Below are 15,614 nucleotides of genomic sequence, written 5' to 3' on the forward strand. Positions count from 1 at the left end.
CGTGCAAGTTCCGTAGCATCCGCACAAACTCCGGCGAAAATCTAAACCGAATGAGTACGACAAACAAAAATTCCCGTGCGACCGTGTCGTAGGCTTTCCATAAATCCAACAGGAGAATTACTCGACTCAGAGCTGCGGCGAGCTCGGGTTTGGCTGTTGCTGTGGCAAGTATTGCGAGCATCATCATGACCGTTTTCATCATTTGACGGCCATGGACAAGTCCTTGCTGCGATGATTCGATCGGTTTTCCTAGGACGCGTTGAGCCCGGGTTGCCATGACTTTGGTTACAATTTTGTACCCAGTCTGAAGCAGCGAAATTGGCCTGAAATCCATGGCGTCGTCCGAATCCCCTTTCTTCTTTAGACGAATGATCAGTGCCTCGAGGAAGGATTGTGGCGGGTCTCCTCCTTTGAGTAATTCATTGCTGATTGCCGTAAGAGCTGGGACAAAGATGAACTGCGTGTCCTTGAAGAAATCGTTGTTAAGCCCATCGGGGCCGGCCGCTTTATGCCTGTTGAGGGCCGCTATCGCATCTCGAACTTCTTGTTCTGCCACCGGTTCCATCAGGATATTATTATCAGTGTGCGACAGCTTTCTGTTCTCCGGGATCGTCACAAATTTGTCGAATTCACGTTCAAGGTTAGCGTCCGGTACAGTACTATGAATTTTGCCCAATATCGGGGTCCATTCGCTTGAGAACTTGGTCGCTAGAGACATCTCGCGCTCAAAGCCGGCTCCATGAATGTGCCGGATGCTGGCTATGGTTTGATCACGCTCCCAGTTAGACGCTCGCTTGAAATCCCAGCGCAGACGGTCCGCCGTTCTTTCTAGTCGTTGGCCTAGACGGAGGAGATGTTCTGCTCTCCTCTCCTCCATCGTGACGTCGAGTAGCGCTTTCCTCGTTAACAGGTGCACACGGCTTTGGGCGTTCAGTTTGTGCTTGAACGTTTTCATGCGCTTCTTTTCTTGCTTGGTGAGTCGGCTAATGCAGAGTCCGCACTTTTGTACCGTGCTGTCCCAGGTGTGAGTCGTCTCCTGTCGGCCGATACCTTCTTCCACTAAGGCGTCAAGTAGCTCCTCCTGTACTCTAGTCTGTTGAAACGTCCGTATTGCATATACGAGGCCCCTTCTCTTGGATTTAGCGACTTGGTGAGGCTGCGCTCCTGCCAAATGTAATATCACACGCTGATGGTCGGATGGGGTGGTGGGTTCAAGGACCGAGAGCCATTGCACCTTGGATGTCCATGAGTTCGGTACGTAAAGCCGGTCAATTCGACTCGCCGCTTCTGGACCCCAGTAGGTAAAGTACTCCGTATTTACCAATTTGTCCGCTCCATCATCCAGTTGCCCTGCCAATGTGCATGCATCCTCTAATTGTAGCTGACCGAGCAGAGCTGGTAACGCTGCACTTTCGGCTCGGCCCGTCCGATGTCCTCCCAGTCTGTCGAGGACCGGACTGAGAACGCAGTTGAAGTCCCCAGCCAAAAGGATCTCTCTGTCCTCCCATGGCCACGCTTGTAGAGTAGTGAAGAACTGCTCGCGGTCCTGGTGACCATTCGGGGCGTATACGTTAACCAGAGCTCGGTCTCTCAGCTTGATAGCTATGACGCGTCGAGTCCATTGATCTGGAAGCCAAGGTGAAACTTGATCCACTACACTGGGGTGAAGAAGAATTGCAACTCCCCCAGTTTTAGTGTCATCAATACTCCAATATGATAACTGCTTGCCGTCCGGATGGTGCTGCAAACCCCACAATCGTTTCCACTCAGCTTGCAATCTTTCAACTTATGCTTGGGTGCTCACGTGTGTTTCCTGAATCATCCAAGCTACGGGAATTTCCTTACGGGGAGCTCGCCTCCACGCTTCCAACCAGCGCATTCTGTTCTCAGCTACGAATCCGCGGACATTCTGGGTCTCCAACCTCCACTGGTTGTTGTATCCGGTCCGGCGCCGGCGTTTTCGTTCAATTTTTTCTTGGTCTTGCATATGCATATGACGCCCGTAGACGTCGCCTGTAGCCTTATTGTCCATACGCTGTGGAGCTGCGGCAGGTAGCTCGTGGCTACCTTTCATGATCTTGATCCCACTCCCCTCCGCCGCGTTCGACCGCGTCGGAGAAGAAGCGTGCTACTATTCCCCAATCAACATTTCTGCGCGATGCTGAATAAGCCTCTCGGTAGTGAACGTTCACTTCCAGCGCACGGAGGTGCCGCTGCAGCCTGGAGACGGTGCCGTTGTCCGGTTCCTCCTCCGTTCCAGTCAGCACTCGCATATCCTTCTCGTAAATTATGGCACATAGCAAATGTTGAGCGAGACGGCCCTTGGTTCCGACATCACAAAGCTTAAGAATATCATCATTGCCATATCTTTTGTTTCGTAGACGAGTCCAGTCTTCCCGGTTGTCAATGAGGGGAGCTAGATTTTGCGGAGGGGGCCTTGTCAATTTTTCGATCCACTCATCAATCCAATTCCTGACAGATCTGTCTTTGTTTCGGGTTCGGTAGGCGACCAGTCGGTCGTGAAGACACTCTTGTCGCCATGCTGCCGTCCAAACCTCGAGCACTTTGTCCCTTAGAGAGCTCAACACCCCCTTTGAAAATTAAAAAAGTTGACATATAAGCACGAGTTGAGCAGGCTCCTGTTGCGCAATGTAGCTCCACTCTTCCGGCGTGCTCGTGTAGAGAGGAAACGGAGCGGTCGCCGTTGACGGCCACACTCCGGCTAAGTTGTCCCATCGTTCTGCCCAATTGATGTCTGCGCTATTCGCGTCTCCCCCGGAGACTCGGGGCATGGGCTCGTCCTCCATCTGCTGAGTCTCACCCCTCAGGTGTTGGTGCGCTACCTTGGACTTCATAAGCGATCGGATACGCTCCGCTTCTATTGGCGTGAGAGTATGGGGACGCTTCGCCGTTTTTTTGCCTGTCTCCTTGACCTTCCCGGGGTTTCGTCGTGCTGGCTGCTGCTCTTGAGACGAGTTGGCGCTGGACGGGAGATAGGATGAGTCCGATTTATTGCTTTGTCTGGACTCCCGAGAGCTTTGCAGCTCCCGCTCGTCTTGCTGAGCTTGAGCATATTCCTGCTGCCATTGCCGGAGAGTCGTCAGGGGAATCTGGTATTTTTGGAGAAGGGCTGTGATGTCGGCTGATCTTTCTGTAGCCAAGTCCATTCTTCTGAGTCGCTCTCGTTCAGGAAGAGACAATTGAGACGCTGTGTTCACTAGAAACGCGAGCAGTTCAGCATATCATGTCGGGTCTGCATGTTCTAGTATGAGATGAATCTCACACTTAAGATCATGTGAGATGGTCATGCCAGTGAGCTTACGACGAATTTCCACTACATTGCCGTCCCATCTCGACAGGCTCCAAGCGTTCTGGGAGGAGTCACCCTCTTGTTGCGATCATGGTGAACGTTCTGGCTCCTGGTCTTCGCGAGACCGTGAGCGGTCTTCAGCATTCCCCGGGCTTGGTCCCATACTTACGGGTTCTCTCTTGTGAATGAACGCCAAGTAGTGTTCGCCCCAGTGCCGGATGACGAGAGGTGGAGTTGTATCTCCTATCTTCGCCGCTCGGATAAGGGCGGTGCATCGCTCCACTTGCAGAGGAATGTGCTGCCCAATTTCGTATGTCTGGGTCCCTCGCTGTGTCGTACTCGGTTTGTACATTGAACAGTACCACTGCTTCTTGTGGTCTGTATCGTACGCGAGGACGTAGATTTCTCGCTGGAGGAAGTTGGCTGTCATCGTCATGAGTTCACTGCACCCCCAGTTATATTGAGGTACGAAAGATTCTCGGCTGGACGGGGAGCGCGCGTACTCCTCCAGATACCACTTGAATTGCTTTGTCGATTCATGAGATGGCATCCCATTTCATCCACGCAGTACATTCACTAGCGTTGTGGTCCGGACGTAATGGTCAAATTGCTCTTGGAGGTTTTGTTGTCCAGTCCAGCATATTCCTTGTTTCAGACTCTTAGTGATTGCTTCCAAGCTGTCATCTTGAGACGCCAGATCCGTGTCGACTAGGGCTTGAGCGAGCGCCATCGCCATGCAGTTTCTTGTCGCTGGAGTGTTCACTTGGCGTATCCCTAAACTGGCTTCAATCGCCGAGAAAGACTCTAGTACTTCACCCGAGTATGCTGCTGGTGGCATTCGTTTCCCGAGCGGCTGCTGAGCTGTCTTCACTGCGTGACGCAACACCTTTCGCTCCCTTGACTTTAGCGCAGCTAGTTGTGGCGTCGAAGGTACTTTAGGAGGCTTTGCTTTCACGAGATGAAGCTTGGCCCTGTCGGCCTCGGTTAACTGAACTGGGGCTTTTCTTCGAGCTCGTCATCTGACTGAATTTCAATCGGCGCTGACGATGGAGAAGCTGGGCCAGGTAGCTCTGGTGCTGTTTCGTCGTCTTCTTCATCATCTCCAGCTAGCACGTCATAACGAGAGCGATCCACTTGTAGTTTTTGCTGGAGAGTTGCAGCATGGGCTTATAACTTCCTGCCATTTCGCAATGGCACCGTTACCCATTTCTTTTTGGGGACCGGCGGCACGTGCTCCTCCGTCGAATGGCTGACTGACTGGGCTGGGCCGGTTGGTCCGTCGATTCCAGCCTCCGATTGTGTTATAGTGGTGACTGGATGAGTGGCTGGTAGGGAAGGTGACAAGGCTGCTTGAGCCACTTTCTGCTCCTCCTTCTGGATCTCAAGACGCTTGGTCGCGAATTCTTTCACCTCGTCCAGGCTGGTAAATGGTTTGGTCCTGTCTACCAGCAAGTTTACTTCGAGTTCGAGAGCCACGCGGCTGTCAGGTCCCTGGAGCTGACTGTCCGTCGAGAGCCACGCGGCTGTCAGGTCCCTGGAGCTGACTGTCCGTTATATCGACATCGCACCATTGTGTGGCCTAGATTTTCGCATTGGAGACATTGCAGCCTTTGTCGGGCGCTGGGATGCTGAAGCACGATCGTCCTGCCGTACCACACAATGCGTACTATACCTCGGAGAAAATCTGGGCATTCCGCTGTGTGAAGCGATAGCCGCCAGACTGTCGCCGTCCGGGATTCTGGGCGGCAAGTGTCCATGGGATCTAGATTGAATTTGGTCGAGATGTGCTGCTGCAAGTACTCCGCTAGTAAACCCGGGTCCGTAAATCGCGTGATGTTGTAGATATCAACTTCATACTTGCGCTTCTGCGTGAGTCGAGTTCCGTCTCGTCCAAGCTGGCGGTCCCAAATAGAACCAAAGTCTGGTTGGTGCACGTTGGCCAGTCGATACACTACCCTGCGGAAGGGGATTTGGACCTGCTCGAATTGTCTTGCTGTCGCCCGGTCAAAAAAGAAGAAGTGCACACTTCTCTGTGCGTGGTTGTAGCTTATTGTTTTGATCAAGCTCACCATTTTACGAAGCTCTGGTGTGTTGGCTCGTAGTTCCTCAGCTGCGATACGGATGTCTTCCTGGATCGTCTGAGTTTGCTGGCGACTGTGCCGTATGGTCGCTCTTCCGCGGAGTTGGATCTGCAACTCTCCTTCCACCTGACTCTGTATGGTTCGGTGGAGCCTAAGTCGTTCTTTGGAGTCGAAAACACTCTTCAGAAAGTCGGGCATCCGCCGACACACGATTGTTCCTTCTGCCATACCTCCAATAATCTTCCATTCGTCCTTAGTGGCGGGTCGTAGTAAACTGCCTGCTGTCGCTGCAGCTGGCTTCTCGCAGATCCGTCTCAAAGCTGCAATATCCGCCTTAGAGTAGACTGACGGGTTGAACATGAAGTCCTGGTAATACGTCACTTCTTCTGTAGACCCTTCCTCCACGCGAGTCGAACGTCTCCCGGCCTTCACCTTCGCTGCCCATTGATTCAGAGGTTTCGTCTTCGCCCATTTGACCTTACTGATCATCCGATGCATGATTGTCTTGAAGGACCAGGACGTGTTGTACAAGTCCTAAGCTGCAGCTTGCGCGTAGCGTTCCCATTCTTCGAACGTGCCGTTCCCGACGACGCATAGCTCCTTAAACAGCTTGCACAGGAGCTCTTTTTCATCACCTTTCAATTTGGGGTAGCGCTGCTTGCCACTAGGGATCAAGTCCGTGTCTACAGACACCTTAGCATGCGCTATACTAAACAGCTCTCCGATCGTTGTTGTCCACGAGTTCCGGGGCTGCTCTTGCGGGAAGCATTGCATCTCGACGACGACGGCCTCGAACATTTCGAAGGGTTGTACTGCCGGTGTTGGTAAGCTAGAGTTTCGGATTGGCGTCTCGACATTTCCAGACGAGGGAACTGCCTTCATGGGTTGCTGAGTTACGTCCCCCGCGTCTGGGTGGATTCCGGCCGACTTGTTCTCCCCCGCGCCTGCTGGATCCACCCCCGGGTTGTCGCCGAATTCAGATCTAGATTCCTCAGGATCCGGTTCCTGCATGTCGCTATCCGATTCAACTGACGAGTGCTGGGTTTCGTCCACGATGGAGTCTTGGCTCGGGGCTTCTGCCTCGTTCCTCTGCTCCGATAGCTCCGTCATCTCACTTTGAGTCTGCTGATCCTGGCCGAGCACAGGAGGCTTGGGGTCCGACGGCTTCGCCTTGCCCGGAACCTTCAGAGCACTCATGGTGCGCAAAGGTCGGGTTTGGTGGGTCGCTATAGTCAATTCAAGTAGTTTTTGAACCGACGCTTTGTACTCGAAATCTTTCGAACGCCGACTGCTGGTACGGGGCGGCCGGGGCTTTGCTGGGTGCGCTGCTGATTCGAAAGTGACCGGTGAGATCTAACAGACGTTGACGACGCCCACCTTATAGCGAGAGCCACGTCTTTTGGATCGTAGGGCGTTTCGGGACCGCGCGACGGACAACATTTCCCGCCTCTTAATTTTCTAGCGTGTCCGTCTGTCAATAAGTCCGTCCGTTTCCTTTCTTGCAGCTTTTTCCTGCCTTTTCGCATGGCTACACCCGGCCTGGCTAATACAGTTTCGTCCCTTCTTACCGACCGCGCCTATCTTTCTGACTCGACCTTGCTATGCAAAAATTACAAATATGTCCAAAAGCGTCACACAATTAACTCGCGCCCTGATTGGGCAATACCTGCCGACCTGCGACACTGACTGGATCTGTCGCACGATCAGACCGCCTCTCTCCCTCGCGATTGGACGTAAGGTAAACATTTCTGCCGAGCACGAAACGCACCGATTGGATATAAGCACCAAGGCGAGCTGGGCTAACGATTGCGTATTTACATTTAGCTACGCAAAACCTGTCGTATGTACTGCAAATCGGGCACAGTAACCACTTTATTTTCTAAGAGCTCTACACACTTCTCAAATAGAGATGTTTATTATTATTAATGTAGACTTCACAGACCAGTATTTTGTAAGAGCTCTGCGATGTTATTTTCCACACACTTTTCAAAGTAGAGTATGATTATCATTATATTTAATATTTTTATTTAAGAAGGCTTCATGACCTTTGCGTTAGTTGCACCCGGACACCGCACTGCATGCGTGAATGGTACCTAGGTGGTTGTGTTTAAAATCATTGTTATTGCTTAAAAGTATGTTTGGTTTAAAAAAAATGAAAATAGTATTATTTAAGCGATTGCCAAAATTAAAATAAAACTATTTTTGTTTAATAATGAGTAACAGCACTAAATGGCCGTGTACCGGAAATTATTTTTACGTGTTTTATTGGTTAAAACAATATAATGCTTATGATATAATAATATTATTTATGATTTTGTTTAATAAAATACACCTAGCAGTAAATACCCGCTGGAAAACCTAATATTTTTACGCACGTTAGTAATTGTAGCAGTTTGCTCACAGTTTGCAGCATGGTGAGGCTTACGGGCAAAGCGAAGATTGACCTGCTACTGCTGAACCCGCAGCGGTCTACGACGGATCCCTGAGCGCGGTGCGTATGCAGCGGGATGCCGCAATACGGCTACGCGCTCCGTTCAATCAGCGGACAAGACACCACGTGACGCTCTATTGCCTGCGAGAGTGACGCAAAAGCGACCGCGTTCTAATTAAAAAAGTCCCCACCACCGGATCCAGCGGAGGTCCGCAGTCAGCATAGTCTGGCGAGTGTTAAAAAAGCATGGGCCCTGATTAGCACCCCCAAAAACAAGAAGAAGTGTATACGCCCTCGCAAGCCGCCCGCCCGAAACGCCAGGTATATCGAGCAAAAGAAGCAGCAGAAGATCAAGTAATTGGTAAAAATACCATTTTAGGCCCCCATTTTCCTACCTATCTTTGTATTTAGTATATTGGCTACAGTGCGAGGTTTAAAGCCGCACATACGGTAATCTGCCTATAGCGCAGTCAGTTGTGTTGACACACCTAAATAGAGTAGCGCGTTTCAAATAATATTTAGCACATGGTATCTACTGTGGACAGCCGCAAGCTGACCGTCCCTATCTGCATACGCGTCACACGTACACTCGCTCACTTGGACAAAGGCAAGACCACGCTTTCTGTATTGTCAAGGCTCACAGCGCTTATTCCACTAATGCGCGCTCATAAAATAAAACTACAGTATTGAGTGAGCACTACACGCGACGAATGCGTTGCTATCTACGTAGACACGAGCACGTGTGCGGTAATGCAGATCATACAAGAGGATGTGTCAAGTCGGTGTGTCTGTACGCAGTACCGTACTTTAGTGCCCTGCTCAAATTGACCGGGATCAGAGCTGGGGATGGTTATACGTGTACCCGCCGCGCGCGTATATATCTGCGAGCAGACGCGCGGTCAGCTATCCTGTATCTCTGCGGTATGGCATGGGCCGAGTTAGCAACGCGCCTGGTCATATAGACTGGTACATCAGAAGCGTAAGTACAGTAAGTCAGCACGACGACGCAAATATACCGAAAGAGCGACATTGACCCTACACATAGGTTTTGGCTCTCACGAGCGCGTGGTATACACACTCATTCACGACCTTGCGATATATGCACGGACATATTAAATAGCACGCCGAGTTGATAGGTATGCAGCAAAAGTACTTCATATAATGTACATGAGCCACATTTCAGATTAAGTCTAAACATCATTACAATTTGATACTCTGCCTACAGCCATGTAGCTTTGTGGGTTTGCCATACATTTATGAGCCAGTAAATGCCAGTCGGAAAGGACCTACGCCACTCTGTCGGCCCGTATCTATGTACATACGTCAGTAAGTGCGTCAGCTATGCAAGTATGGTCAATGCATGCGAAATATAGTGGAAAGGCCCTTCAGTAAGATAATAAAGAGCTCAGCGGGACAATTTCAAGGCATAATATTGATGTGTATGGTGGCCATCGGCAAATACTACCTTCCCTAAACGATACTTCGCCCGAGGAGATGACCAAACCTTGCTCTAATAGACCGTCGCAATCAAAGATATGGTGTCGACTGCCTCACCGCGATGACGTGCAGATGGAAATATGATTGAGTAGCGTATTTACTCCAGCTAAACTGGGATCCTCACGACTCTATGCCAATTCGTAGCATCATTGATACTAACCAGTCTTCACAGCATATATTACATTTGCAGCCATGCGCGCCTCCAATTGGCGTCATTTTGGGAGCTATGCACTCAAATGAGACTATAGACAAAACCTTCCCGGGTAAGACGGTGCTCATCTTGCAGATCACGCTAAACCCTGGTCATGTCGACCATAATATGTGAGCACTCAGGATATTGTGTGCGGTGTTGTTTTGGATCATAACATAAGTAGAACACGACATATATTAAATGTTGCTTTGCGTTAAACAAGCTAAGCCCACCGCAGCGCAGCGGAGGTGGTCCGCCCTCTCTACACCAACCAGTCGTGCCCTAGCGTCCGCGGAGCGGACGCCCAGAGCGCTAGTTAAAACTACATCCTAAAGTATCAAGGCTAGCACGGTGTCCGTCCGTCCGTCACACGAAACGCTCAGATTTTTGAGCCTTCCCATTGGCTGCCGAGCGGAGCGAAGGCGGCTACGATTAGTTGAAATGAAATTATGTACTTTACATCACTAAATTCATGTGGTTCACAGAGCACATATGGGGATTTGCACAAGACTATCCATGATCCGATGGCGGCATCATTTAAATACTACGAAGTTTTATTTTGTACTATTTTAATATGGGATGTTGCTATTAATATTTGAGTGCTTCTTATTCTCAAATGAAATAGCCCCTAAAGAACTACAAGGTGCTTAGCGTACACGTAGGAATGCGTGTTTTCGAGGCCATACTATTAATATACGTAATACTATATTCTTAATAGTTTCTGCAAGAAGCAATGACTAAAAGAATAACTACAACTGTTTTTGTTGTAGAAATATTAAGAATATTCTGAATGTGAGGTAACCGACTGAGCTGCCAAGTGTAGTCTGCAGCCATCAGACTGTGATTGATGGAGAGATGTCGACTGACTAATGGCTTCGTGCTCACTGCAAGAACAGAAGTACATGTACAACAGAAGCTGGCCGTAAGAGCAACGCTGTGCTAATAAACGTTGTCGCTTGAGCCACTAAGATAGATAGGTTTAGATTGAGCAAAATGAACTTATATGTGCTGATGACAATTACTACTGTAAGCGATATCCGAAGGCGGCATCGTTTTTATATTACGAAGTATTTACTTGTTTAATAATGCATGTTGCTTTAATATTTGAGTGCTAAACAGAGAGAGCTACTTATTCTAAAATGAAATAGCCCCTAAGGTGCTTAGCGTGCACGTATGAATGCGTGTTTTGGAGGCCATACTATAATATACGTATACTATGTACTTAATAGTTTATGCAATGTACTGTGCAATGACTTTAATAGCTACAACTATTTTTTTGTAGATATATTATCTAATTATCGGAGAGAAGCTGCCAAATCGTAGTACATGTACAACAGAAGAGCTGGCCGTAACAGCTGGCCGTAAGAACAACGCTGCTAATAAACGTTGTCACTTGATTCACAAAGATTGAAAGTTTTAGATTGAATATAACGAGCTCATGTGTGATACTGCTGTAAGCCATTGTTTTCTAAGAGTTGTTTAGACAGCAAAATCCGATACAACTTAACTGGCGGACGTGTCACCGACATAGGCGAAGGATAAAGTTTTAAATGGAGCGGGTAGACAACAGCACAACATGAGAGCTGGTTAATTAGACACCATAACAAAACGTTAAACTTAGGGTATAGTTGATAGTTAAACCATTTTGGCATCTAAATTAGCCTATCAAATTAAAAAAAGGCTGCCGCAAGCGTCTTGCGACGCATTATCCTAATGTTTTAATCATAACTGACAGGTTCGACTGTCCAATGACTTTTGAATCAGCGCAAAATGAAGGCTGCATGCATAAAAATATTACAATTCGAAAAAATTATAGCTTTCAGTGAGTTTTGTGTGAGAAGTTAGCAATTTTTAGTTACTTACAAGCTCAAATAGGCAGTACAAGAGAGCAACCTGGAGATCATTACTGTCCTTCATATTGATGCGGGCTAAGTTTCACAGCGCCTCAGAACAGCCCATGATATCGAGTGTAGACATGCTATTTGAAGTGCTGGTGATTCTTGAGTTGGGCACATACTCGCCGTTAATGCCAGCACGACACGGCAAGCATGTGCCCGAGTCAACACGGACTATATGATGCTCTCTAGGTAAACCAATCAAACTTCATGAAAATAGCGATGACTGACGAATGTCATATGCTGTAGCCAACAATAATAAAGAGACTGTGTCAAGATCACCAGAATAATAATTTTTAAGCATGGTAAGTGTGATGCTAGGGGCTCAGCATTTTGTAAAAATAATTGCACGGCCTCAGCATTTTGTAGCGACTGGTCTAAATTAAACCTAGGGGTTCATATTTTTTAAAATAATTGTCCCGCCGAAGCGAAGCGGAGGCGGTAAGGCCAAAGCAAACCCCAACTAATCCTTGAGATAAAAATCTGCTAGAGTATTGCTTTTATATACACTAGCCGAGCGCCGCCGCGTAGCGGCGGTAGTTTAGGACAGGCGCGACGTGGCGTCTCATCATTGGTTGAAAATCTATGTCACACGCCTTATTTCCCGCTTAAGTACGCCAGAAATTATACCTCTGCATTCCACAATCTGCCGCCTCGAGGAAAGATGGTGAAGCTTTCACTACAGTGCACAATCGTTGGTCAGGCAGGAAGCTCGTTTGATGTGGAGATCGACGACAGCGTGAAGGTTAGCAAGTTGAAGAAGGCGGTGAAGGTGGAGAAGCCGATCACGATTACGTGTGAAGCCGACCAGCTGCAGCTCTTTTTGGCGAAGAAGGAAAAAGGCGCCGGCGCGTGGGTGACGGAGGCAGACGTGAATAACGGCGTGAATGACACCGATGGCTTGACGCCGTTGGACGTTGCAGGAGCTCCTCTCAACTTGGTTGGCTTGTCGGGGACAGACGTGCAGTTCACACCCACGATTGAAGATGTCAAGGCTAAAAGTACCCCTGTTCACGTGCTGGTGGTGGTTCCTCCGCAGGACGACCTCCGATCCCCAGCCATGACTCTTCTTGAAGCGATTTTACCTTATGTTCTCATAAGTGCCCCAACGACTCTCACTGACGGAAACAAAGGTTTCAAAGACGAGCTGTGCGACTTCTATGGATGCTACAGCCGAAAGAAATCCTGCGTGCGGTGTATGCTGCTCGATGTTGCTTTTCCGAATTCGCTCGTGATTGCGTCGCATTTGTTTCGTCGTAGCAACGAAAATGTGTCACTTGTGATGATGCAGATATCTGACATTGATGATGTGAGGAATGGTTTGCTACTGTTCAAGCCTTTGGAACACGCATTCGACCATTTCCAAATCAGCTTCATTCGCGATGACACGGACACGTTCTGTTTGAAGCTCTTCGATCCGTCTATCCGAGACACCCCTCTCATTGATCTCAAGGACCGCCACGACAACAAAGTGTTGAGCACGGAGCAGACTGAATTGCTTCTCGGAAAGATCTCGTCGCGGAAGAAGCCGTGCCGCTTTAATGTCCGGACAACGTTTGGTGACGTGGAAGGCCGTGCTCTGACATTCACTGGCTTAGGGCGTCCGTACAATCGCTGCTTGAATCTACAAGCAAGAGTGGCGCGTATGATTGCTTTGAAGAAGGATCGTATCGATGCGTCGTACGACTTTAAAGACTTTTGGTCGGACGTTTCCCTCGATGATAAAATGGAGATGTTTCAACGTAGCATCGCGAATTCTAATGCAAAGTTTTGATTTTTATTCACACTATTTTCCGTACGTGTTTTAGGCAGTTTTGGTTGTAACTCGCACGAGTTATATCGACCGAAAACGTACCTGCCCCAATTGATACAATCGTCCTGCTACGGAGCCGAGATCATGCGCAAGGTGACCAAAGGCTTACGACAGACACGGCGGAGGATAGGTTGTACCCGGTTGTGCTGGCTCGCAAATCGCGCTGCTGACAAAGGCGTCCCAGAAGTAGAACGGCGGCGACCTGGTGAAGCGTCCGAGCGGCGACCTGAAGACGGTGATACTGCCTGTCATGCGCGGCGACGTGGCCAACTTCAACGTGTTTGTGCACACGAGCGCGAAAGCGGCCGTGGACGCCGACGTCCCGTCCAAGGTTGTCGAAGGCCGCATGGTCACGGTCGAGACGGCGTTCATCAACAGCCGGCGGAGCACGCGCGCAACATCAGCAGCGCGTACGCGGCGGAGTACAAGACGGATCTCGCGGGCGCAATTAGAGTGTTTCCTACCTCGCTTGGTCAGCCGAGCACGCGCATTGATGGAGAGATTGACTTCTATTTAAATGGAAGTCTTCGGTGGGGAATCGAATTGCTCGTTAATGGTGACTCGGCGAGCATATGTCTCGATTCGCTGCAGTGGAGGAAGTATGCTGCTCTCGCTGCAAAAGATTACGTTATCATCGATTTTCGAGGCAACAAGCGTGGAATATAAGTTGCCCGTAAAGAAGAGGATCACAGCTTTCTTTTAACTTGGAGACTTCTCGAAATGTCGCTGGATTTAAGGACGAGGATTGAAACAGTAATGACGCCGTCATTTTTGTTTAATCCTGATAAATATAAAGTTGTTAATATACAAAGATGGAGGTACTAATCTGAACAATACCTCGCTAACAAAGAGAGCATTAAGAAGCGCTACTATCAGCGCACACGTGAAACTCCAAACATTGCCCCTTCACAACTTCTCACCCAATTACCCAATTTATATGAGCTTTTTTTGTTGGAAAGATAACGATTTCTTCTCTTAAGTAGTCATAATCATCCTTGAATATCTGCTCAAATGCACATGCTACACTTAATGGAAAAGTGCGTGTCTTTCGTTCCGCCCAAAAAATCGAGGCTATGTTCTTGACATATGGCATCAGCAGGGGTTAATGGTAACTCCAAAATCGGTGAAGTTAATATTGTGAAAATATCACCTGTAGACCAGTTAATATAAAAAATATCACCTAATATTTTCTTTTGAGACAATATGATATTATTAGATATCAACTTAATATTAGTTAATACGATATTATATTTTTCAATGATTGCGTAATCGGGCTACATTAACTAATCAGATGTCGTTAACGCTCGACTAGCTGAAGTATTACTAATCAACCGTGAGTACCGGGACAATTGTGAGTGACGGCAAGGTTGGCGTTGTGTGTTGGCACTGCTGAGCGCATTAATCTAGCGCCACAGGCAGCAGGTTTATTAGACGCACGATGTCGACGAGGAGATCGGAAGAGAACAAGAACAAATGTCTTGATTTCGCTCTATCAACGTTAAACAGCTGCAAGCGTTTGCAGTTTTCCATCTCGATCGCCTTTGTCTGTGTCACAGTGAAATACTAGAGCAAATACTCGTCAGTCTTAAAGCCTACTGCTTTTCTAGAACCTGATCGAAAAAGTTATTTGGCTCCGCTCGGTTCACAGAGGTAAGCTGGCAAGAAACGTACTTAAGTGGGAAAATATCATAAAATATCATGTAGTATCTAATATTTTTCAGTTCTCCGAGCTAATATAAAAATATTATGTTAGCTTTTGCAAAAATGAGTTACTATTAATATTTAATATCGAAAATAGTACTATTACTATCAAAAATATCATATGATATTTGGTTACCATTAGCCCCTGGGCATCAGATGTTTTGGTCCTTACAAACTTTAGTATTACAATCAACAATGCCCTTTTTACTCATTTCTATGCACATTTGATCCTAGGAAGTGGGGCTGTCGGCGATGCGTTTAACACTGCATGCAGCAATCCCTACGCTGCTCCTGTAGCTCTAACCAACTTCTGCAGATGCGTTGCATTCCAAGCTGCATTCTGGCGTTAAGCTTGTCACTTTAGGCTTCTTTGTTTATTAAATATCGCAAGAAATGTTCTGTGCATGCATGATCAGCATCAATTTCCCGCAGACGTTTGAGCGTCCACCATTTTAGTAAAAGACAAGAAAGTCAAACAATGTGTGTTTGTCTGTGATCTCTGTGCTACCCTGTTTCCATTGCTGGTCTGCCGGCATTAATCCGATTACTACTTTTGTATTTATGGGCAAAACAAAAAAATGGTGTTGGGTTTCATCTTGCCAGTACAATACGACGATAAGAACCGAGACGCAAGCCCAAAACCGAGCTTATTGATGACAAAGCCGAACCTACCGTATTTGAGATCTCCTACTTCAG

At 48.1% G+C, this 15,614-nt stretch overlaps 1 protein-coding gene across 1 annotated transcript; it reads left to right on the forward strand.

The window, feature by feature from the left end:
• Window positions 1–12,050: 12,050 nt before the first annotated feature.
• PITG_01884 (Crinkler (CRN) family protein) lies at window positions 12,051–13,178 on the forward strand (the record flags this gene model as incomplete). Its single annotated transcript, XM_002908436.1, has 1 exon — window positions 12,051–13,178. One exon carries the CDS (start codon window positions 12,069–12,071, stop codon window positions 13,176–13,178), a length of 1,110 nt encoding a protein of 369 aa, XP_002908482.1.
• Window positions 13,179–15,614: the final 2,436 nt, after the last annotated feature.

The sequence above is a fragment of the Phytophthora infestans genome, genomic scaffold (genome assembly GCF_000142945.1).
Source record: "Phytophthora infestans T30-4 supercont1.2 genomic scaffold, whole genome shotgun sequence".
Lineage (NCBI taxonomy): Eukaryota > Oomycota > Peronosporomycetes > Peronosporales > Peronosporaceae > Phytophthora > Phytophthora infestans.